This window comes from Chinchilla lanigera, unplaced genomic scaffold, assembly GCF_000276665.1.
Source record: "Chinchilla lanigera isolate Chin_1 unplaced genomic scaffold, ChiLan1.0 scaffold00039, whole genome shotgun sequence".
Classification (NCBI taxonomy): Eukaryota; Metazoa; Chordata; class Mammalia; order Rodentia; family Chinchillidae; genus Chinchilla; species Chinchilla lanigera.
This window is the reverse complement of record NW_004955440.1, coordinates 14,366,063-14,392,576: the sequence shown is the minus strand read 5'-3', so window position 1 is coordinate 14,392,576 and position 26,514 is coordinate 14,366,063. Positions and strand designations below refer to the sequence as shown.

Below are 26,514 nucleotides of genomic sequence, written 5' to 3'. Positions count from 1 at the left end.
ACCTTTCTCCACTGTTGGTGGGAGTGTAGAGTGGTGCAACCACTGTGGAAATCATTGTGGAAATCTTCAGAAAACTAGAGTTAGAGGTCCCACTTGGCCTAGCTATTCCCCATCTGGGTATATTTTCAGGAGAATTGAAAACATCATGCTATAGCAATATATGTGCATCCATGTTTATAGCAGCTCAACTTGTCATAGCAAAGTATTGGAAATAACTCAGATGTCCAACAACCAAGGAATGGATAAAGAAGATGTAGATATAATGGAGTACTATTCAGCCATAAAGAAGGATAAACCTGAGACATTTCTAGATGCATGGATGCACTTTGAGACCATACTCTTAAGTGAAATAAACTGTTCCTTTAACGTTAGGTGTTGGATGTTTTCTCTCAACAATGAGAAAAGTATCTAAGACACACACATTCTCAACCCGATTAGTAAGTCCTCCACACATGGATAATGCATAGATGAATAAAGCGGTAATTAAAGTCAGTTACCTCAGTTCCATCCTGGTGGCATCCTGTTCAGCCACAGGGAGTAAAAATGCAGAGGCTAATTTTGTGGGCCTCCTCTGTGTGCTTAGTATCTCATTTAATCTAGCTATAGTATTTCATTCAATTTGTAAAACACCATTCTGAGTAGGAATTAATATCCCCATTGAGAGGTGTGGAGGCTGCAGCTCCTGGGGGATTACTGTACCTAAGTGGGAGCACTTACCTACCCGGCAGTGCTTGGATTCGGCTTGCATTAGAACACCCAAAGACAGGTCTCTTTCGGCTACGCTCTGTTTTCTCTCTAGGTCTCTGCAAACTGTCTTCCTAAGGTGCTTGATGCTTAGAAATCATAGTTGTTAGGAAATCACCTCAGGGACCAGGGGACATGTCTAATGTGTTGTCAGTCGCTCTGCTACAGCAAGGATTTAAAATGCCCTTGTACGATCATGAACTGACCAAGCCATTTGCCACAATGACCAACAGAGCCTGCTAAAATATTAACATACAGGCCATGTGGACGGCACAGCTGTTTGTAGGTATCCAGCTCTGGCCGCGCTTAGACCGGATTACTCAGGCAGCATGACCGCAGGGGTGGTGCCTAGCTTGCTTTGAAACAGTGATCTGCGATCCTGTTAATTAATTATTTATATTTTTTATTTCGCTACTTCCAGAAAGGGTTTGGAGTAGCCTGCTGAGAACAAAGACTGTCAACGCAAAATAATAAACCATAGGTTGTCCGATGGCTGGGAGCTAATAAATCTATTTTAAAACTTGAGTTAACATAGGTTTTATGTGGTGGGACCTGACTGCAATCTTGAATTACTTGTCTAGTGGACCCAGAAACAGTATGAAAGCTAAGAGGCTAAGAAGGTTTAAAATGATAACGTGTGAGAAAATCGTTTGGCAAAGCTTTTCTTTTGAGATAGTACAAAGTTAAACACTAGGGGAAATGATCCCACATTCCACGTTAGCAAGGTAGAATGAGTAGCTTTTACTACAACATGCAGCTTGTTTATGGAATTAGCCTTTGTTTTTCTCTCTAGAATTTATTAACATCTGCAGCATTTTAGTACAAAGAAGAGAACGTAATGCACTGCTTACCTTTGTCAAAGCAGAGATCTGGTTATTAATGCATAAGGCTTTATTTACCCAATCTCACAGGGCACTGACAGGTTCTATGTAAATAAAATTTCCATCAAAATTTGTTCGTTTGAATAAGAGGACAAATCTTTAGAATGTTTTATTGTAGACCTTTCTTAAATAGATCATACTTTTTCTTTCACGGATATTGAACATAATCTGATCTTTTCTTGATGAGCCTGGGTCACTAACGCGTCAAGCAGAGGCTGCTTGATTTGAAGTCACTCAGACCTGTTTGAAATCTCACCTTTTCTGGTATTATGAAAAGAAAATATTGTTGGGCTCACTGGGCATCATTAAATAAGGCATGAGGAAGTCCTGCCTTTGTTTTGTGAAATATAGGCAAACAAAGGCTTTTACAAAGTAGTACTTTGGTTTTTTTTGATGTGCAAAAGTGAAGTGAGTCCTGAAGGACCAGAGGTTTAGAAAAACAGTAAGTGCCCTAGAGCTTTTAAGGCTGCTATACCTTGCTTTTTAATGGTAGATAAATATTTCATGCATTGTCATTAATATTTTATTACATGTTTTCAGTTTTTATCTCAAAATGTGTGCTTTAAGTTATGTTTTCTGAATTAGTAAAAATACTCTTAGTGTTTATTGATATCACAGTTTTAACTTAAGCATGCAAAATTAAAATGTCAGCCAATAGGGAGAATATTTAAATTTTCTGAAGCAATTTCATGTTTCCTTTCAGAAATTCAGCTATTGACAAAAATAAGGAGGAATAATCTGAATTTTAAAACATTTACTTTTACTTTATTATGAATTTTAAAAAAGAGTTGCTTATTTAAATGTATTCTTTTTTTTTTTTTTTGGTCCTGGGAATCAAACTCAGGACCTCATGCTTGCCAGGCAGACACTGTGCTGCTGAGTCTCATCCCTGGCCCAAATGTGTTGAATTCTTAAAGACCTTTTTAAAAAAAGAAAGTTTAATATCAGTGTATAACTCAAACTCAGGAGGATTCGAGCAAGACTGATCAGAAGATGCAGACCATTCTTTAATGTGACATGTGTTAAATGTACATGCCTTTATCCTCCTGAGGGCATAAAAGTATGTTTAGACAAGGCATTTAGGAGAGAAAGAATGTTTCCAGGGAAGGGTGCCATAATCTTTACTTTAGTTAAGCTTTTCATGAAATGGCACATGAAAAAGACTTGATTCATTGGCACAGAATTTGTGAAACAGTTTGGTGTGTACATTTTGTATATGTAGCAGTTCTATTTATATCATAAAAGCCCACTTCTGCTGTTTCTAATTATTTCTTGAATAAACTGTCAAAAATATTTAGGTTTACCAAGCTAGAAAATGTTTGTCTGGTCTCAGAGAATAAAATGTGTTGAGAATGAGAATATGGAATTCATTTTCTTATCAAACCTAGAAACATTATACCAGACTGTATCCTGACAAGTATATATTAGACATTATAAGCAAAGGTTTAAGGACCTCCTGTTCCTTCGGAGAGAGACAATCCTTTTATGTGTTGGCAAAAATGCTTTTGGTTTCCTGCCATTAAATCTAAGTGGCAGTAAAAATTTGAGCAAAGTTGAAATAGTTCTTTATACAATATACTCTTTAAGCGAATAATATATACCTGTAAGAATAATTTTACTTAAGAAGATGAAAAATTACATTTTTTCATCATGTGAGGGGGAATGGCCATAATTATCTCCTGGTCAGATATAAATTTTTCTATCCATTTTAAACATTCTGCATATGCCTTGACTAGCGAGCCAATTTTACCATTTGAAAGGCGGGAAGAAAGATCAGAAAACTCCTGCTACTTTCTTCTAAATTGAATGGTGGTTTCATGGAGAAGTTTTCATTTAATTTATAATGATCAGATTGTGTTAAGTAGAACCAGACTATGGGTTAAACATTTCCATATGTTATAAAGGCTCAGAAGTTTTCCTGAAAGGAGACACCATTCTAAATTCAGACATTACCTGCTGCTTCCAAAAATGGCGGCAGCTCCACCCAGATTTTTACCTCCTTGCTAGCTCTGTGTGTTACATGTGAGCACGTACAGGAGACACTTGTCCCCTGGTAGTTCTCGTCACCTGGGAGGGCCCCTACCTCCGCCACAGTCTTGGACCTCCACAGCTACCATGTTTTAATCCTACAGTCATTCACACTTGCTTTCCTCCTCTGTTTATAAAATGAAAAAACTAGGTAAATGCAGGGAAGGAAGGCAGAGCTGACAAAATTCTGGAAGTCTGCTTCTAGGGTTGGAGTCACCCTGAGCCTAGTGAGATCTATAAATGCTTCGTAACTCACCCCTTGTTGGTATGACCTTTTGGTGACTATAACCATCCCCTCTTCATTTTATGCTCCAGAAGCTTGTGAGACCTCAATGAGTCAGGAAGAATCTTAAATTCAAATCCAAAGAATCCAAAGTGATGATAACAAAACACAATAATTGATATCTGAACAAAGGTTAGTATTTGACAATGGATAAAGATTGGTATACCTTCCCTTCCTCGGGGCTCTGTTGACATGAACTGTGAACGTCGTCTTCTCTTACCAACTTTCCAGGCCAGGAAGTCAGTCCTTTGATTTGGCCCCAGACCAAGTCACCAACATTGAACGTCCTTGGTCTATAATGTATCAACTCATTTGAAGAAGGGGAATCTGGGTTCCTTAGGTCATCTTCACTACTAATGCTTTTAGCGTCCGAAGGGCTGGGCACACACCCATTAATGCTTTTGGCATTAAAGTCTCCATTGTAATGGATGTAGTCTTTGACTAGAGAACTTTCCAAACTATTTGAGGAACTCGGAGACTGCTCCTCTAGGATTAGGTCTTGCTTCGCAGTGCTTAGCAGCTCTCCAAAGCCCCGACTCTGTCGAGGTCTGTTCCCGTTAATGTGTGCACATCTTTCCACAGTGTTCTCTAGTCTCTCCTTAAAACTTATCATAGTTCTTTTGTAGTTATTATATTTGAAATTCTCCTCCAGAATCTTATCCCCTTGACAGTTCCTTGGTGGTAACAGTATTGGGTGCTGTTCTCCGGGAAGAAATGGCAGTGTGGAGACGTTGTTGGGCCTTTCATGACAAGGACTACTGTGGATGTGGCCTGGCTGATCTAAAAATTCCTCATACTTCCACCTGTTTCGCTCCCCTCTGGGGCTTTGCTCCCCATCCCACTGTTTTTTGGGTGTGTGGCAACTTGCTGACTTGAAGTACTCAAACCCATCTCTTTCGTTTGAGTTTTTCCCATGGTCTAGATTCTTGGACATCCGGGGCCCTCTCGCGTTCCTCAGCCTGCCATCGTGATCAACACCTCCCATGCTCCGTCCATGAATGACAGCACTGACAGCACTGGAGAGATTTAGTGGGTCGCCGATGGAGGCAGTGAAGGCACTCATGGCGCTCAGAGCAGGGATAGGGCTGATCTGAGTTGTACTGTTGACGGCAGTGGTGATGACAACCTGCATTCCTTTGCTGGCTGCATCGACAACTGCTTTGTAAATGGCATCCACGGAAGCATCACCTTGGTTACCCATAACAAGACCATCCTTCACCTGCTGAGCAAGAGAGGGGTCGAGCCGCTGTTGCAACTCACACGGCGTATCTTGGAAAGGCGGAAGTGCAGTGTTGGGGTTCTCAGGAATTGCTGCGAGCCCCGGCTGAGTGCTTATTCTTTTGTTTAGGAGAGCTGCATCTTCTTGCATCCTCACCTGAAGGAACAGAAAGAAGTAAAAGCAGGGTGGAGGGAGAGATCTTTAAGGCCTCTAAGGGAAACACTATCACTTTAAGATTTACCAAAGCACAAGTAGATTTAACAAGAAGGGAAATATAAACAGCAAGACTCAAAAATGAAAAGAAAAAAACAACAACCCTACTCCTTGTGAAAAAAACCTCTTGATTATATTCGGATACTGTTTCTTTGGTTGAAATCACTCAACAGATCTTCTCTTTCTTTAAAAAAATATCAATGGATTCTCCTTAAGCTTTGTTTTACTTGCTGTCCTGGTGATATGACTGAGACCTTCTTCCTTCTTTCTGAATTATTACATATGATATATGTGAATATTATTGTCCTTCCTTCCTTCTTTTCTCCTATATGCATCGAATTATATTGTAGTACCATTCTGGAAATACTAGAGTATTGGAGTCTTGTAGTCTTACAGATCTTTCTATATTGGATTAGATATTTACGCTACTAGGTAGATAGATACATCATAATGCATTTAACTATTTTGACACTGATGAATTCTTAAATGATTCATAATTTCTGATGCTGTAAATCATGTAGCTTGATGCCTTCTTTTTTTTTTTTTTTTTTTTACCGGGACTTGAACTCAGGACCTTGCGCTTGCCAGGCAGGCGCTTGTGCCACTGAGCTATATCCCTGGCCATGTAAATCATGTTGTGATGAACATTACAACATGAAATTTTTTTGTTCACATCTTCAGACTTGTCTTAAATAGACACTTAGAAATTGAACTTCTGGGCCGAAAGATCTGTATTTCTTTTTTTTTTTTTTTTTTTTTTTTTTTTTTTTTTTTTTTTAGATCTGTATATCTTAAAACTTGATATGCTATCAAATTATCCCCCAAAAGAACTGAACAAGCATTCACACAGACAAACAGTAATCTGGGAGAATCTATTTTCTCATATCCTTATCAGCAATGGCTATTCCAAATTCAATGGACACACTGCTATAATCTGTATAACTTCTAATTGTTCTTTTAATATTTTTACTCATAATTTATCTTTAATTTTCTGTGCTTTGTGTGCTTATAGGTATTGGTCATTTTTCTAGTAAATTATGCATTTTCTTCTTGATATAAAAACTTTTTATGTTACAGAGTATGCATTATACCAATATTTTGTGCTAGTTGGCATCTGTCTTTTACTTTGTGGAGAATATCCTTGACCAAGCAAAGATTTTCTTTTATATTCAACTGTTATTTTTTTCTTTTGACACATTAGTTTTGTGTCTTAAAGAATCTCCTTTAAGATTTTATATACTTAAAAAATTTCTACATTTTGTTCTTATATTTATTTAGTGTTACCCTTGCCATCTAATTTTTTAATCTAACAGGAATTTATTCTTTTTGTAGAACAAAAAGAAGGTCATATGGCTGAAACCAGAAAGAGAAGGATAAGAGTTAAGGCCGGAGAGGGAACCCAGTGGCAAGTGAAGGGTGTGCATCTTAACCATGAAGCAATGAGAAACAAAAAAGGATTTAAGGGGAGAAATCCATTTTTTTACTCACAGCTCCAAATGCACCATTGCTTCAGACAAAATAAAATTACCTTTGCAGGAAAGACTGGAATATTTAATACTCAATAGTGAGAAATAACAATAAATAGAGACAGAGGGTGCACTACCTACTCTTTTCATTCCTTCCCTAAAATTACATGTCTAAACAAACCCAGACGTAGTTTCCCACTAAAGAGGTTTAAAGGGGGACGGTACCTGAAAATTCTGAAAGAGACAAGCCATGGGGTTACTGTTAGCTGCGCAAGGGACGGAGGGCTGTCCTTGGAAGGCCTGGAGACTCTGGTACCCCTGGAGAAGTTGCTGCTGTTGCTGACTTGGAGGAAACATCTGATTGTTGTTTAGCAGCGACTGTAGATGAGTCAGTTGGTGGTTATTCAAGGTATTGTTTATTGATGACATATCACCTACAATTTGAAAAACATAACATATAAGTCAGTGTTATTTGTCAGAGATCCTATGCCTATCTTTATACCTGAGAATTTCTGAAACAAAAGCTAAAACCTAAATGTACTTGGGTAATTTCTCTGTTTTCTTCTCAGAGTCTGAGTGGTAAGGAGCAAATACTTTATTATTTAGTGTTATCTTCCATAATTAGGTTTTTAAAAATTTTTAGGTCATGTAAAGGCTAGTCAGCCCTTGCCCTATCCATTAGCCATGTTATATATTGTCTCAGTATTATGATTCCTTCCCTCTATTTTTATTAGAACATCTATAATTAAAGGTTAACATTTGTCCTAAATATTTTAGCAATCATAAATAATTGACCAGATGATTAAAATGAGTGGGTGTGATCAGGCCTAGTTTATAAAATCTATAACCATCAGTAAATATCTCCAAAAAAATAAGAGATTTAGTTTAGAAATGTACATTTTATGTTGCAGTAAAAGACTTGTCACCTAAAATTGAAATTATAAAGAAAGCTAACAACACCAAAAATTCAGTAACAAAAATAAATATTATTTTAATACACTAATTACTAGCATTAATTAGATTATATACATCTTAAGTATTAAGAACTAAATTTATATTTAAAACTCAAAACTGTTTTGAAATTACTGAAATTATTCTGAGAACAATGTCAGAGAAATTGTCCTGTAACTTGACATTTATAAGTCTGTAGTGCTTTTTAGGTTATTTAACAGTGATTTTAAGGCCTGATAAAACTAGTTATGCTATCTTATAAAAGGGTCCATAAAATGTGGAAACAAATAATTTAAAAAACATTTTTACATATTGAAGATGCCCATGACACCAGCATGGATATTGGCCTATTTTTCTAGACTTTATGGACACCACCCTCATACTTTATGTTATAGTTACCCTCCTCCATCATTTCCGTTCACTTGACATTATTTTCTAACTTGTTTCTGATAGGATAATGGACATGAAGGACTGTTTTTAAGACACAAAAATCTAAAAAATAATTTGGCCTGAGGAAACCTACAAGCAGCTAGAGAGGTTGTTCCCTTGAAGTTGGGTAAACTTTAGCTTTGAGCGTTTTTATGGCTTATTATTTTGCTGGAAAAGCATTTAGTTTTATTTATTTAGGATTTGCCTGGAAAATCCTTCCTCAAACTGTTTCCATCCACAGTGCAGCTGCTCATACTAACCCTGTGATGCCACACCGGTTACAACTGAAATGAGTTAGTTTACGATGTACCTGTGCTATCATTTGAAAGTAAGAGTCTACTTGGGTTAAGAGGACGGTGGGCAGGCAAGGCTTAGGTGGCATCAGAATTAGAAGAGAAAGCAGATCAAAATGGTATTTAGTATTGCTAGAGTAAAGGACAAGAAAAAAGTCACTCATGTTGGTACAACCATGGTTGTGTGTGGGTGTTGTCATATTTAGTTCCTTAAGCAAGCTGTGACATAACAAAAACATTTTTAAAAATAGTGTGATAAAATGGAGTTTTTAAAAAGGAGAAAATAGAAATAGAAAATCGTTCTTTTTAAAAAAATTTGTGAAAAAATTTAACTTACCAAGCAGACCTGTCCCCAGTAGAGGGTTAAGTAGCTGTGGCACCACTGGGTTACTGTTGAGCTTAGCTGGACCAGGTGCATTCCCAGCATTATTAGATACATGCAGCAATGTTTCTGCCATTGACACCACTGCTGTCCCACCAAGGGTTGAGACAGTCAGTGCTGCCACTGCTGATGATGTAGTGGTTGTGGTAGTGGTTGCCTGGGAGGAGGTTGCTATGGAAACCTCTGGATGATTAGCAGTGTTGACCGATGCTGAGTTCAGGACATTTCCCAACAGCTGGGGATTCAAGGCCATTAATCCTGAGGCCCCAGTGACAGCTGGGAGGAACAGGGGGTTAAAAGTAGTGTCACTGCCTGCAAAATTTGGTAAAGGGTTCCCCAGGGGGCTGGTTAAAAGGGTCTCAGCTCGGCTGTTGTCTGACTGATTGCTTGGCAAGTGGTCTGACGGGGCTGTCATCTGTGTTAATGAGGGCAAAGGGGTATTTTGTTGTTGCAAAAGATCTGAGAGAGTCAGATTGAGAGATGGCAGGGGAAGCATGGCAGCTGCTTGGGCTTGGTTCTGAAGCAGGGCTGCTAAGAGCTGAAAGTGAACAGGCTGGAGTACCTGTCCGTCCATGTCACCGGAGAGAAAAGCTAAAGCAGTGTTTACATTTGGGTTGAGAAAACCTAAAGGGTGGAGGTTGATCTCAGACTTGCCTTCTCCTGCTGAAGGCTGGAGGATATTTAATAGATTCTGGTTTAGGAGATGCTGTTGATTCACTGGCAAAGAGATAGGTAGAGAACTGAGGAGGCTGGGGTTCAAGGGGTGTGGAAGATGGTTGTTTGAAGTGCTGTTGGATGGAAAATGAAGTGCGTGCTCCTGGCCAACAAAAGGAAAATCACTCCCAATGGGCAGCTGATTCTGCAGGGGGTTTCCAGTTGCGGTGGTGACTATGACTCCGTCTTGAAGAACAGATGTGGTCTTTGTGATGGTAGGATGACTGCAGCCAGCTATGGCTATGGAGGAGGATGGGCCTGTGCCGCCTAAAACAGGGGGAGAAGAAACCCAGTTATTACGGATTTGAGCACGAGTGTCTCTACAGTGCGCTACAACACATCGCAATGTACGGCATTTGTTACACGGCACCTTCATCGACTGTAACTGCATTAATTGTATCAGGGATGCTTTGGCATCTGTTAATGGAACTCCACTTCATTGGAAAATGAAAGCGTTGAAAATATTTGACACGTAAAGAAATAAATGATGCTGGGTATCAAATAGGCACAGAGACAAACAGAGAGTGAGGTGGCTGGGCTGCTGGACAAGCGACGACGGGAGAATCCGTCCTAGTGCATTCATTTGGGGAGGTGCAAGCAACAACTCTGCATTGTTTATTTTAAGAAAGTTTCTGGTCTTTATTTATAAAACAAGTACCTGCTTTTAATGTCAACAAAACAGAATCCCCACAAACCTAGAACGTACATGAAAGTATAAAGCAGAAAATAAGACGTATGTAATGGAGATAACAACAATTAATATTTTAGTGCGTAGCTTTCTGGGCTTTCCCACATGTTTCTATGTATGTACATTTGCAAACATATACGTACAAATGTAAGTACATACACATATATTTTAAAATAAAAGTAGAATCATAGAAAATGGCAGATCTGTCAATCATTCTGTGAGTTTTTTCATTAGTAAATATAATGTGAATGTCTTTCTGTTAACTCCTATAGAGGTACAGAATCATTTTACTAGAGCCACATATTGATATATATAATACAATCGATTCAGTCACAATGTTTTCCAATTTTTTACTATTATAGGCCACACTGTGATAAGCATTTTTAATAACATGTCTTTGTCATTTTGCCCAATTATTTTCTAAGGATAAATTCTTGAACGTGGAATTCCAGGATAAAAATGTTCACAGATTTGAAAAGCTCTGAATACATATTGTTAAACTCCCCTCCCGTGAAGTTGGTCAGTACACGTCGTTTATATTCCTATAGCAGTGCTCATGTCTCATCAACACTCTATTTTGCCATGATTTTAAGACAATTAATAAAAAATAATAAACTTTGTCATTCTCATAGTACAAAATGTTTTTACCTATGATTTCTTAAATTAGGTCAGGCCTCACCCAAATAGCATGTTTACTCTTGAAAGTCTTACACAAAAGATGAAAATTCAAGGTATTTAATGTTTTGAAATGTAAAATTTCAGTTGTTATCACTGCATTAGTGGTTCTCCAACAAAGCTACACAGTAGAATTATCTGGAGAAACTGAAAGAACCAAACAAAACTAGACATCAAAATAAACCAACCCATAGGCCCTAAGAAGCCAGACTCGTTGAGAATTCACCACTTGAGGTGCAGCCTGGGCAGCAGCTACTCTGTGGAATCACCCCTGTTGATCCGGATCTCAAGGGGAGTGAGCGGGGTAGGGAAGATGAAAAGCACATTCTGCTGCAAAGAAGCCTACAGTTCTTTCTTCTTTGTTAAAGAGCTTCCCCTGAGCAGAGGCATTCTTTCAGGTAGTACATGCATTTTGGCACTGTAAGCGTATGCTTTTCATTTTAAACAAATAAACATATGTACTGTAGTAGACAATACTTGTGGCATTAAAAATCTAAAACTGAAACATTTTAATGCTTTTACATTTGACCATGTTAGCATTGAAGCCTCGTCCAAATACAGGAACATTTCTATAGTGTAATAGTCACACAATTAATTTTCTATTCCTGTTTTTACCTGATAGGATAACACACTATTTCCTTGACATATAGACTTTGTAAATATATTTTTAACTGCATACTATATGGATTCACCACATTTATTGAACCGTTCTGATAAAGTTTGACATGTGCATTTTGACTTTTTATCATCCTACTACAGTACAGGGGTGACTATCTTTATGTGATTGCTACCATTGAATTATTTCCTCAGAAAAAAGTCATCCTTAGCATGATGCTGTGAGAATAAAATGTTGTGAGAATAAAAAGTAAATAAAAGGTTTGTAAGGTGTAAAAGTCTACATCAATAAAAGGAGTTGGCATTATTGTGATAACTGACGTTAATAGTGGTAACAGAAGTACTTATAAGCATTTACAACATACCTTACAAAATATCTCCATAGCAAGGGTTTGTCATTTTTCCCCATCTGGTATGATACTTTTTTGATTTTTAAAGCTCTCGATGTTTTATTTAAAGATAAGATTTTCAAAAATCTCTTTGGAAATATATAAATATTTATGAAATATCATGAAATAATAACTATGTTCACAAAGATTAGGGTAAGAAGACATATCAAATGCTGAAGGAGGCATATTGTACACAATTCTTTAAATATTAATCCAGGTTTTTTTTTTTTTTTTTTACAAAACAATCAACACCTTAAATATTTCATTGGTTCTTAAATCTTGGTGCTATTTCCATACATAGGTACTGTGCATTATTTGAATTTGGAAATAATGTTTTTACAAGAGGTAGTAAAAATATTATTTACTAGTAATCACTATCAATGGCATTTTTCTTACCTGCTTAATACTAATGCTATATTTAAATGTAGAGGTCACTGTTCTAACCATCAGCAAAGCACATTTTCAAAATACTTTAGCATATACATGGAAACATTTTGTAGATATTTTCCTTAGAGGTTAATAGTGTTTATGATCTTTAATTTGCAACAGAGAAGCACTCATATTTATGATTCAAGAAGGTAGTCATTTAGGAATAACATTACTTTTATAGTTCTCCATCTAAATATTCTTGAGAAATTGCAATAAAAATGTATAGTTACCCTGGGTGTATTTTTGCCTTATGAACAGGAAAGTAGTGAATATTATAAGCATTTTACAGGTAATATATGGATCAAGATGTATTTCCTATTTTCCCTAATTTTCAAAAAATCAATAAACAGGTATATTCTGCCAAACAATAGGATAGAAATAATGATATAAATTAAAAAAAATACACTGCCATTTCCTGCAGGAACTTCCAGCTTGGGCACACAGATGAAGACAAATCTTTCTGTCGTTCTTTACCCTGTGTAAAATATACATTTATTGAGTTTTAAGCTAGGAAAATTGAAAGGTCTTTTCACGTGCTAGCTAGTATAACCATAAAGCAATATGCTAAGAGCCACAACGGGTGTATTTAACAAGGGGACAATTATAACACTGAAGGTGTCAGAGAAAACCACGTAAGTAGTAACATTTGATCTGGGATCTGAGAGATGAAAGGATGAAAAGGGCTTCGCAGTGGACACATAATACTTTTTTTTTTAATACAAGGAGATAATGCTGAAGATGGAAGGTGACAGAGTCCTGTATGTCTCCAAAACAAAGAAACATGACTGAAAATACGTGCATGGTTTTCTCAGATCCCAGCTCTCTCTGCCCACAGCTAAACCTGCAGTCTTGTACAAATACTGAAGAAAGCTGAAGTCATATTTCTAAACCTCAAAGGCAAGACTTCTTTCTTATTTTCCCGTGTATTTCAAGACCTAACACACCCTCTGACACATGGATGACATTCAAAAAATGCTCATTGGTTGAATGAATCTACGAAGACCATACCTAACGCTTGCATTCAACTTCTGGAATTTAATTTGATACCATGTGTGAGCATGTATGTAGAGAAAATGAAAACTGACTCTCTAGAGTATTGGTCGAGTCCAGGAGATAAGGGGTACTAGAAAGGAGATGGACAGAAGATGGCAAGCCACCTTAGAAAGCTCCTAGGTATTCTAAGAGTTAGAACTATTTTCTAGAAGGACAGACCCACCCCAAAGTACACTCAGTTCTTGAAGTCATTCATTAATGCTTGGGGTCATTCAAAGGGGAACCTGAATTTGTGTGACTTTTTGTAACTGGAGGGAAATTTGGAGATATGTTTATTTCTGGACCACTTAATCTCGATAAGGCACTATCTGGCGAACCTATTTCATGGTTCTGCATAATAATTTTATGATTTGTTGAAGCATGCAAAGATGTTTGGTCAGTTTTTTTGTTGTTGTTGTTTTGTAGATGTTTTGTGGTTAAGGAAAGGGGCAGTAGCTAAGAGTTTCTTAAAAAGTAAATTATTCATTAAATATGTAACAGTTAAATAACCAAAAGGAAGTTGAAATTCTGGAAGAAGTTACTAAGCCAAAATAATGAACTGGAAAAAATGATTATTTTATACCAGCCACCATGAACTGGCAATTTCTTTTTCTCACTGTCTGTGTTGCTTTTGAAGAGTTGGTGGGGGGGAGTGCCTGGAAATCTACTCAGATGAACTCGGCAGGTGCTGGATCACATTCCTAGAACCCAGCGATTGACACAAGGAAACAGTGATAGCTCATAGGACAGATTTCCAGATATACAGGCCTTTGTACACACTATTTATACTTTCATATGTGTATGTAGAAATAGCCATCAGTAAAAATTTGAAAGATTTTAAAAGATTTTTTTGACATTATTCATTTAATCCTTGAGAATGTCTACTTGCTCCAATTTTAGAATTGATTTTTAAAGTGAGGTAATGTCTACCTCTTTAGATTTCTTTTTCTCCTAGTCACAAACATTCCTTGAGAAAGCAATTATTCATATTGTGCCAGATTATTATATGCCTGACTCTTAAATACACATGCAAAAAAAGAGCACAAAGATCATACCAAGCAGATCAATTAAATATTTAAACATGTTACTATACTGGTTTGTTCTATGTCTATAATTTTTATTATACACCATGCTAAGAAACTATTTCTAAAATGACATGCCCGAATACTGCTTTTATCCATAAAATTTATGAACCTGAGATATGAGTCACAAAGAAGGTATTTGCATTTCTCAGCCTTTGTCATTTGCTTTGGAAGTACACATTCTTTGTAAACAGGGTCAATAGCAGTCCTTTATAAAAAGAAATGCTTCTAGAGATGACAAAATATGATGGCTAGTGAGTCTAACAAGTATAGTTCACTTCTCAATCCCACTGAAAGTGAATTTTTCTCTTCTGTATTTAAAGGGCTAATTTTTAATCCTTATAACAATAAACTGAAAGATGGCTTTTATGAGACGTCTAGATATTCCAATAAGACTTTATTCTCAGGCTATAGTAATAATGCATGGTAATGTGTATTTATAGAAGTATACCGATCCCTATCATTGTGCTTTGGACGCTGATATAAAGTCCCAGCATTGTTTTATAAAGACAAGAGCTAGAGACTGGAGACTATTTCATTCTGTACAAGGAAGGGAAGAAAAGACCCATAACCAAACAGCTCAGAGAAGGTAGAAAACATAGGGACGGGAGCCACGGCTGTATCTTAGGGAATGCTTTCTGCGCAAAACAGGGCGACACTGCTGGGAAGAAAGGCAATGGGAAAGGATGTAGCTTAAATCTTAGAATAAGACATCTGCGTAGTTATGACTGTATCAAGGAGGTCAGGCTTGCGGAGGTAATGAAATCGGAAAGGCAATTTGTGTGCGCGCGCGCTTGTGTCCAATAACATTCTCTTTCTTAAGACATAGAATTACTCTGAAAATTGCTGGAATTAATTTAAAAATGCCTGACTTTTTCCAATTACTCAAGTAACGAAGTTTTTTTTTAAAGAATTGCCTCTTTCTGTCAAATTTTGTTACTATTTATTGTGAAGAAACAAGAATTGAGAAAAGGGGTTAAGTCTCTTGCTTGCTGGAATTTCTGTTTTCTAAGTATGCATGTGCAACCACTAAAATGCTTCATCAGTACTCCAGTTGGAAGTTTCCTTTTGTTTAGTAAGCACAGAACATGCTGTTTCTAATAAATATGGCCAGTTTTGCAGCATTCAACTATATTCTATTAGACTGTAGTCTAAAACAGTGCCTAGCACATCCTAGGTGTTCAATAAACATTCTAAAACATGCCTGAGACACACAGTGGGCTGCAAAATCATTTTAATATGTTGCAAACATTATTTTTTGAAAAATGATATATAAAATATAAGGAGTACTATATATCTAGGGTTTTATTTTGTCGAAATTCTATTTTTGATGAGTGCTGGGTCATGATCTGTTAGTGGGTGCTAAATCATTTGTGTTATGACTGTCATTAAAAAAGAAAAAAAGAAATAGACTAAAATATAAGATAGAATGGGACTGAAATATAACAAAGTACATCTTATATAATGCTTTCTTGTAAAACTTTTGTTATACATTAACAATATATGTCTAGTGGATTATAATATAATTTCTTACTGTGGGAAGTAAAGCAACGTTGAAAAAAAGCCACTATTTAGGAGACACTCACGTGTCTGGGTTGCTCAGTTTCTGGGAAATGGTCTTGGAGCTGTGTTTTAGGGAGCGTATTTTAGACTGCAGTGAGAAAGGGTCCCTGAACAGTGGTGTAACTCAGGAACCCCACTCTAGGGTGTCTGTGATGAGTACCCTGACTCTTGTGCCTGTGGGTCTTGAATAAATACTCTCAGCTTCTCTGGACTAGTTTCAGCATTAGCAACTGCTTAAGCTTCTGTTGTCTAGTTCCATAAAGAGGTGAGTTTTTCTGAATTTGCAGGAATTTTAATAATTTGGAAGTAATTTACTCTTTGCTTGGCTGGTGTTATTGTTAAGTTCCTAGAATATAATTATTTATAATAAATCAAATTAAGATTTGACTCATTCGGTACTACATGCATGTGGAACTAAACCCATTTTGAAGACACCACAGGGATATTTTGTAGCATTATTTTTATGAGCCAAACTTCTGTAGAGTTGACATTACTTCCTAGAATCTGGGACCTTTTGAAACTACTTAGGTGTTTTTTGACTACTTGATTTCAGTAAACAGCTTAGGTATCTCCCAGAGGATGCAAAGATTTCTAGTGGCTTTAGAAATGAGTTTAGTGTTGGAATAGAATAAAATCTCCCACTTTACACACTGGGACAATTTATTTTTGAAAAGTACAAAATATATCATTGTATCAGCAAACATATGCACTCTGAGTTCTGTTATCACTTGTGATTACACAGACTCAATGTCTAAAGTCAAACATTTTAACTCTTCTTTTGTACACAAGGAAACATTAAACCTGGAATATGTAAACCCTCATGTTAGGGAACTTTAAAATGCAAGACATTACGTGCAGTACAAATATCTTACAGCAAAGGAAAAATGGCTCATTTTGCAAAAATTTAAAAGAATAGACATAGATTTAAAAAATCACACAATCCACAATTTAATATAATTTTGTTCGTTAACAAGAGTAGAGGACAATTTTTGATTTATAAGCCTTGTGTATCAAAGGGGTAATAAAATCTAGGCATTTAGAAATCTGAGTGAAAATGATCTCAACAAAAAATATTAATTCAGTCACAAACTTCCATACCCATAGCACAATTGTCCCGGAGCATTTTCACCCCTTAATCTTTCGGCACGTGTAGCCTCATCTAGGAAATGTAGGGGATGATGACTTCCGCCCCTTTCTTCTTTACTTGCATGTTTTGAGAATAAATAAAATACATACAACCAAAAAACCCAACCCAAACAATCAAACAAACAAACAAAAATACCAAACAAAAACCTCCTAACTCGTTACCTTGTAGTCTTCTACCCAGAGCATATTTTCATGGTTTCACTGTTTAACTGTCTTATACCCACCATTTCAAAGGCTGTCCTGAGTGTCACTCAATGCATTTGGTGTTGACAGAAAACACTTCCTTTTGCATAGTTTAAAATATATATATAAATAATCATGAACATATATGTATTCATAGTTTTATTTATAGTCTTATTAGTCAAAGCATATATTTAAGAATTAAGGCAAATAAAGTTGAACTATTTTGTCTTTCATCACAAACGCAAACTCTGTCTCCTCAGAGGCTAACATTTTCATGTGCTTAGAAAAGTTGATTGAATGGTTTTTTTATTAGAAAAAATAGAATATAAAACACACTTTAAAGTGAAAAAGTTCTATTTAATAACTATCATTCTGGAAGAAGGGAAGGGTGTTACTAAGCATGTTGGCAGGATAACCTAAATCTTTTTTCTTCTTTGAGAATTGTGGAAAATCACGGGGTCAGGCAGGGGACACTGCGGCTGCTGAGAGGGCAGAGTCCCCTGCAGAGGCCTGGGACACTGGCATCGGTGTTTCCGTTATGTGGTAGGCAGGGGCGCAGCGGTGGGATGCCCCAGGAAGCCTTCTGCCGCCTGCCAGTCAAGGGCACCTGTTTTGGATTCCTCCCTAAACCAGACCAGCTCAGGCCATGTGCCGGAATCATTTATGTGCTACATTTTGTCTCTCTTTAGAAACTGACAGTTTTAAATGCACCCTGCTAATTTCAGGAGATACCTATGCATAGCAGTTTGAGTGTCTGGACTGAGGGTTAGGAAGTTTGAGTCTGGGTGTCAGATCCACCAAGGTCCTGTTGTATAATTTTAGGCACATCAAAACTATCCTACTGCCAGGATCTAAATCTGTCCTGCGGAACTAGTAAGCTTCATTTGCGATTTGATCCTCAGAAGGTTCATAGAAACTTGTACATGTTTACAGTACAGAGTATTTAGATGCATTAGTGGAAAGGAAAGTTGAAAATCCCAATAAAATGAATAAAACCCCGTACAGTCTTAGGTTTTAGAAACGTTTTCCAAATATTGGTACCTTTTATCTGCGGTTTGGCGCAGAATTTCCCTCCAACTGCTGCACTCGAGTTGCGGCACATTTTCAGTGTGAAAGCAGGCAGAGAACACTCTAGGCCTACAAAGCAATCTCTGCGGGGGTTTTTAAGGTGTGCGGGGGCTTTAACAATGAATTACTAATTGTGTCAAGCATTTTCGGAGCAAGTCCGTTCTTATCTGAATTAACGTCTTAATGGGCTGTTTTTTAGCTGCCTTCGGGAGCGTGAGGAAAGGCACTGAGCTGAGGGGTCCCCTGAGTTGTGTGCGGGCTGTCACCGCCGAGCGGAGCTGGGTCACATCACCTGTGGGTCTCTTTCACCCTCACCGCGCTGCCATGCAGGGAATATCGCGAGAGGCGTCTGCAGCCATCCCTTTCGAAGGTCTGTTGATACAGGACCCGTTAGGACAGGGATGTGAAGACCCACTGACAGAAAGGCCGCGACCTGTGCTGCACAAATCGGGGGCCGTTCTTGTGGTGCTTTGAACAGTTCATGAGCATGGACAGAGCACATCCTAACCGCCGTACACTACATCAGAGTCCAAAGAGAGGGCAAAAATAACTGCTTTTGTCAAAAGTATACCAAGAATTTACAAAAGCGGCTTCTAACATGCATTAATGTGCTTTCATTCTTTTAAATGGAACATTTAAAAAGACTTTGAAGTGGAAAACAACATTTCCGACTACTACACGTCTCAGATGAAGAACTGAAGCCGTTGGAAAGAAAATGGATTTTAGAATCAGCTGAACTGTGTTCAAGTTCTGATTCAGTTACATACGATCCTGGGCAGCTAGGCCGTCCGAGGCTCAGTTTCTTGGTCTGTAAAATGCTACCTTGCACTCTGGAAAACTGCACCGGTTACAGGTAACACAGGTAAACTCTTCGGCACGTGGTAGGTACTCGGTGATAACAACAGGCAATGTTTTAAGAATAAAATGTGTTGTTTCCTAATGTCTTACTGATATGTTAATAATACCGAGCAAAACTCTCACAAGAGCTAGCTGAGACTGTCACCTGCTGTCTCATCCTGAATGACCAGCCTCCGCTCTCAATGATTATTTGATGAATGACTAAATGTCAGTGCAATAGATAGTTAGGCGAGGCAATTCTTACGACAGTACATGCATATGCAATGTACTACACAGCAGAGAAATATGGCATTAAAGACCTAATATTTAGCTCATCGGAAGAGTTATCTTACTTAGTAAATCAATCCATTTTCACAACAGCTGGACATCAAACCTATGTATGCTAATTAGCATTAAATTTTACTAGGTTTAATATTTTAAAAACTCTTACTGACCTAGATTTTTATAAGGCATATGCTTCCTACTAGCTTACACAAGATTGGTCACTTCTATATCATAGTAGACATTTATTCTTGTTCTTCTTAGCTATTTGTATGCTAATACATTTCTTACATTAATAAAATTTTAATGTGTGCTTTGACACCCCCAACACTAGCATTCCAGGTTGGATATTTTATAAAATACACAGAACAAGAAAATAAGTGACCAAGATAATATAAAGTAAGTTTAAATTTGACACTCTGAAGAAACAAGAAAATAAATAAATGTTGGTCTTTTCGACTACAGATGGGTTAAAATACATCCTTAATAAAATACATACACTTTGCAATATGATTTTAGACCTGAAATTAAGTAAACTGAGGTAAGAAATATTAAAACTATATAATACAATGAGACCAAAATGTCTCCTCAAAATGATTGAAAATGTGCTAAATAAATACGGTATATCTTGAAGCAGTCATGGACTTTATGTAACTTTAATCTTTTAAATATATAAGATTAAATTTCATTTGTGTGAAATAAACTAAAAAGGAATAATGTTTAGTGAAAAACTGGAAGTTCTTTATGGAGTAACCATTCTGTTAAACACATAAAAAAGAAAATTTCATGAGGTCCCTTAAACTAATCATTTCACATAGCTTTTAAACCTTATATTCTTTTTAACATGAAGGGGTCACTGGACAGTTCTTCATCAAATACTGACACCAAAACATAACACAGAACAAGTTGTGAAGGATGGCAGATGTAAGATGCAAAACTAGAAGAAAAATACTTTGATATTACTACAGCAACGGACACACAGATCATGCTTTTCCAGTATGGAGGGTGGTATAATATAGTCTATACATTATCTACACGACACCTTATTAGCTAAGGTTCCAGAAATTTTCTCATTTCCAGTAGCAATCTGTATTTTAAGCTCACTCTTTTCACATATGAATGATAATGTCTCTGTAGTTGTCTTTTATTTCTTCCCTGTCATTTCTCACAAATCTGAAATCGTTAGTGTTGGGTTTTGAATACTTTTTCTAATGTTTTCACAGTCAAATATGCTGACGTCTCAATGAACTGACCTCTGTAGTGCTTCAGTAAAGGTTTTATAACAATTTTGGAGGACTTTATTGCACACAGTTCTTTTTCTAATGTGTCTACTTTTAAATAAGCTTGTCTCCTTTCCCAATAGTGCACGACAGTTCACATTCAATTTGGGTTCAAACCTTAACGTCAATGGTAAAACTAGTGGCTTAGCTCTGTAAGAAAATTTAAAACATTTTCAAGATCAAAAATTCTGGAAATCAGGTTTTCAAGCCTTTTTTATTAGGAAACTTAAATTATTACTTTTTTGTGAAAAAGGAAGTGGCCAATATCCATTTTTGAATTTTCTCAAACAAAGAAGAATAAAAGATAGCGAACTAGGATAAGAAAACACATTAGAAGACAGCTTCCTATTTCATACAATTTCTATTTACCTTTTCCTATTCATTAACCTATTTCTGTTCAGCAGCAAGAAAAATAATATCCACTTGTCTTTGCCTTTTTGGATTTTTCAAGGTGAGTTTCATTTACCTGAATACAAACACAGCTAAGGAAATAGCTTTTGTATTGGCATAGACCAAGGACGTGTCTCGTAACCAGGAAACTCTGCCTTCTACGGCTTCTGTGGCAGTTTATAGTCCAATGGTTATTAAACCAAATGAGAGTGGAACAGTATTCAAAATGACACAGATTGACGAAAAATAACGGAAACACATGGACTCGCCTTAGCTGTTAATCTTTCCAAAAGACAAATTTTTAGCGTTCTGTAAATAAAATTATAAATACTAAAGAAATGAGAATGGGAAAGGGATCATTTCTTATCATAATAAATATTCTGGTACAAATTTTTTAAAAAAGTAGAAAAACTTAGTACCTTTGGGTACTTTTTTCTAATAAAACCATACCTGCTTCAGAACTTGTCTGATTATAGCTGCTAACAATGCTGTTTGGTTTCACTGGAGTGGAGGACGCGGAAAGTCTTGACTGAGGTGGGTTGGGATGTAAGGAGTTTCCTAACGCCATGCCCGACTGACTGAGCATCCCACAGCTCCCGCTAGCCTGAATCTGATTTATTAAACCTGCAAGATGGTGGTTGGGGCCCGGGCTGTTACTGTGAACAAAGTTAGCGTTTGCATTGTGGCAGTGCACGGCTTCCCTTCTTACAGGCGCGTTCTGTGTCAGTGAGTTCTGCAGAACACCGGAGTTCATACTGGGATCGGTAAAATGCAGCTGGTTAGCAGAGCAAGGCAAAGCAGTATTTGAGCCCCCGCAAGCTGGGGTACTATTGCTACTCAGGTGAGAGCTTTGACAACTCATAGACTGTAGTAATTGAGACATTGAGCTGATGGGAAAGGAATCCTGACTCTGCCTCCTTAGCAAGTCAGGTCCAGGTTTAGAAACCGCGGAACTCTCCATCTGAGACTGTCTGAGCAAACTCAGCACTGTGGTAGGTGGCTGTTTTCTTTTCCGTAATGAGTCTTTTTGCTGAGACATCAACTTATCTCTTAGTGCCGCTCGACCACTTTGCCCTTCACCTGCTGGAAGAAGCATGTTGGCAGTAGGAGGGAACATGGTGTTTAAAGTGCTATGTCCTTCAGTGTTACCACTGCCGGCAACAGCTCCGGAACCGCTACTGCTGCTGCTGTTGTTACCAGCAAGTTTGTTTTGATTTGCTAGCTGTGCTTTGGCTGCTGCTGAGAGTAAACTACTTGCTGGAAAGGAGGCAGCATTGTGCTGGTTCAAGATCTGATTTAAAGGCATTCCCAGCAAACCAGGCTGACCCTTTACCGAAGCACTTCCGGCAGATGCACTAGGGAAAGCTGTACTGCTTGGAGTATTTAGTACATTACTCATTCCAGCAATTAATGGGTTAGGGATGTCCTTGTACTGGTGATGTCCATCGGACTTGGTAGAAGGGCTTGATGGCATGGATGGCCTTGGGGACCCTATTGCTGACCTCGGGGACCTGGGTGGAACCTTCATACCACCGCAGGCGGCCTGGGGTCCTACAGGTGGCATCATGAAATTTCCATGATCTGATGACGTGGAAGATGAGCGTGATCTTTGGGGCGACGCCTCAATCCTTCCAATTCCAGTCCCCATCGTGTGCACTGGGGATGTCACTGGAGAAGGGGACAGGGAGGTTGAAGCTGAATGCTGAACTCTTTGTACATGACTCCCATGATTCATGTGACCAGGCTTTACAGTTGGCAAAGGGAGATTACTTGGCAAAGGAACGACAGCAGGAGGCATGCTTACATTCATCACAGGTACCTGAGAGTGGGCATTTGAGTGGAAACTGGTTGGATTCATGATAACGGGGTTCTGATTCACTGGTTTACTAGGAATAGGGTCAAGAATGCCAAGTGGATCTTTCTCAGATGGTAATGGCTTTTTCTGAAGAGCACAAGAAGGTGGAGGCGGGGGAGGTGGGCCTTGGGGTGGTTTGTGGTGGAACATTGCTCGTGGCATTTCCATATGAGCTGAAAAATTACACATTGGTTTTTTCATTACTGGACTCTTTGTAGTCAAGGTTGGGGAAAGAGGTATATTAGTTCTCCCAGCCATCGTACAGGATGACTGTAGAGGAGACCCATGTAGCATTACTGCGGGCGGAGAAAGAGGAGTCCTATTCAGGTGAATAGGGCTAGAATTGGGAGCTCCGTGAAAACCAGGATTATTTCTTGTGAAAACATCTGGGCTTCCAAGTGGGTCAGTCCTCGGAGAGATCGAACCATCTCCGTAAATCTGGGAACCTGATGACGCCGGGCTGGGGAGGCCTCCATGGCTGCCGCGGAATGGAGATTTCTGTCCGTGTTCGCTGCTGCCCAACCTCTGCCGGGGATAGACTGGGTGGAGTTCTTGTTGCTGGCTTCCAGGCAGTTCTTGTACATACAGTCTTCCCATAGCATTGGATGATCCAATCATCAACTTGAAAGGATTCTTCCATTCAGGCATTACAGAATTTGTAATTCCATCATGAGGCTTATTTCTTACTGATCTTGGAGTTGCTGCCCGTGAAGGTACTACTGGAGTTGCATCTGAGTGAGAGAGAAGAAGAATTCTGTTAGTAGTCTCGGTTCTTTTGTTTCCGCAGAGGTGGCAGAGGAGGAGGAAATCAGGAAGTGAGAGGAAAGAAGAGCATCTGGAATACAAATTTGCAATAAAATTATGATTCTATGCAGTTGAAGAAAGTTCTACAAGCTATGTTAAACTCTGTCTTGTAACACATACGTTACCCTCTCTTAGTTGACCAAAGGTTCTCAATAACTGTTCACCATGCTTGTTCGCTTACTATTTATTGAGCAAGCATGGGCGCCTAACTCATTCATAATGACACCGGTCAATCTAGCAATATTTAGAATATGCAAAATCAACACTGACAGCCTGCATGCAGAAAGGTGACATTACTATCTTACTGGACTTGAGGCTTTTGAGGACACATAGTTACAAAAGAATACTGTAATTTGTGTGGCATATTTTCTTCTGTGATGTAAATGAATTTCCATTTCCACAAGAAATTTTGTTACCCTATAAATGTTCCTGTTATTTTATTGAAACCTTCTAAAGACAGCTATAGCAATATGCCCTTATCCCAACATTTTCTCTATGAGATGAAAATTGAGTTTTTATGAATTAAGTGCAAAAATGGGATTCCAAATCTTGAAATGAGAATAATGCAAGTATAAATGCAATGATAGTGCACTTAGTTGCACATCATGTTTGTAACACTGTCACACCATAATTTCTTTGCTCTTAATTAGTCATTTTTATAGAAACAGCTTTTAGTCAACTAACTTAGGTAAAGCAGTTCAGTTCTTTTATTAGGCTAGAATTTTCATGTAAAATTTAGTCAGAGTGCTAAACCTTCAGTACTGGCTTCCGATTGAGTATTCTCTTTTTACATGAATGCATCTCTCCCTCTGACTTTTGGAGTCCCTTCAGTTCTTTTGGAGATCAGACAGAATACAGGCAACAAAAGCAAGCTGGATCATCACACAGAATTTTCACCCTATCATGTCAGAATTCTAGGATTAAGTTTTTTAGTCCCAAAGGATCCTTAACTATTTTATGAAGTTGTGCCTTCTAAACCAGAGATGGCAAATACAACTTGTTTCATATGCCAATTCCCATCAATTTGTGGTGGTCCCTTAGAGTGTTGTGCTGAAAAGAATGCTAAGCTCTAGCTGGGCTCCACAAGAAAATGTCAATGAGTCCACTAAGGCGTAGGAGATGAAAGTGGTAGTATTTATTCTATGTTCGCCATGCCTATTTTGAGACTCAAAGCATATTAGTAAGCATTCTTAATTTGCAATCACAGGTATATTTACTTAAAAGAATAGTTATACATTTCAGATATACTTTTACTTGCTACATAGTATACAGGTCAAATAAAATAATTTCTAGGAGTGTCTTTTATAACCTAGGGCACACGGGAGTCTAAGAGGGGTGTACTGCAGTAGTAAGAGAAAACAGTGAACATGTTTCCCTTGGGAAATAAGAACTTTCTGATGCTAGCATAGTAGAAGTTCTTTCATAGAGTTATTTTGGGATATAATATATGAAATACTGAAAATCAACAACAGAAAGCAGTAGACAAACTCAACCGAAGCTTAATTTTTTGCTAGAGAGATTTTTAAAGTTTGTAGTTCAGAAAGCAATGTATGAAACATAGGTAGGGCACTGTGCCTGGCACAGAGCGAGAACACCGTATGTAGTACCATCCCTAGCATTATTATGGGATTGACTGTTTAATGAAAAGAGCCGCCTCGCTGCACCTTTTCTTAGATATTAATGTGTCTTTATAGTTATCTGCAGTTCAGTGATTAAAAACACAGTGGCATTTTTATATTCAACTAACAGAATTGAGATAAGAACTGTGATTTAGAAAGGATTTCTTCCATACCTGGGAAAAACAGTCATACGAAAAACAACAGGAATTCAGTACCCAACAAACAAAGGTCAGGGCAGTGTTACGTGACAAGAACCAAGGCACGTAAGCGGCAAGTGCACGTGCGAGGTGTCCATCGGGCACTTTCATGTACATTCAAGTAAACGTCTCAAGGGAGAAATCCAAACAAAACAGATAGTCATATATTTACGTAAAAAGGGGTGAAAACTACGTGAGTCTGAATTTTTAATGATTGAAACCATGACTTTAGGATAACATAGTTGAAAGTTAGGGACAGATGCTGTGCCTGAAGACAAAGAAGAGTGCAAGTGACAACCAAGTGCACCATGTACACAGGGGTGGAGCTGTGCCCAGGGCTGCTGCAGTAGTCACACGGTTATCTTTAGCCCGGCACGGAGGTGCACACTTGCAAATCCCACACTCCTCGAGGCTGCTGCCAGAGAACGCAGGTTCGAGTCCCGCCTAAGCAGCTTAGCAAGATCCTGCTTCCTAAAAAAGCACAACAAGATAAAATAATTTCAATGACTAAATGGTATGTGTAGGTATGACAAAGGATGTAGAACCTTCCACTCAAGTTTCCACATCACTGCCTAATTATACTGCCCTCATTCTAAATAAGATCCTCTTATTTAGAAACAAAAAGTTATATGAAACCATAATAAATTTGAATAATATTTTCTCAAGGTTTTAAATTTTAGGAAAGCCAGCCAGGCATGGTGGTGCATATTTGTGATCCTGGCACTTGGGAGGCTGAAGCAGAAGAATTTCCATGAATTCAAAACCAGCCTGGGCTAC

At 38.0% G+C, this 26,514-nt stretch overlaps 1 protein-coding gene across 3 annotated transcripts in view; it reads right to left on the bottom strand.

Moving 5' to 3' along the window:
* Positions 1-26,514, bottom strand: part of Mbd5 (methyl-CpG binding domain protein 5) — a 145,148-nt gene that overhangs the window by 20,373 nt on the left and 98,261 nt on the right. For 2 of the 3 annotated variants that reach the window (XM_013517448.1, XM_005390798.2), the window contains exons 7-10: positions 21,713-23,848; positions 8,845-9,870; positions 7,060-7,268; positions 4,103-5,311 (exon numbers count right to left, since the gene is read on the bottom strand). In XM_013517448.1, the coding sequence (XP_013372902.1) occupies positions 4,103-5,311; positions 7,060-7,268; positions 8,845-9,870; positions 21,713-23,848 (4,580 nt within the window). The remainder of the gene's footprint in view (positions 1-4,102; positions 5,312-7,059; positions 7,269-8,844; positions 9,871-21,712; positions 23,849-26,514) is intronic. The other variant, XM_013517449.1, reaches the window with a different exon arrangement.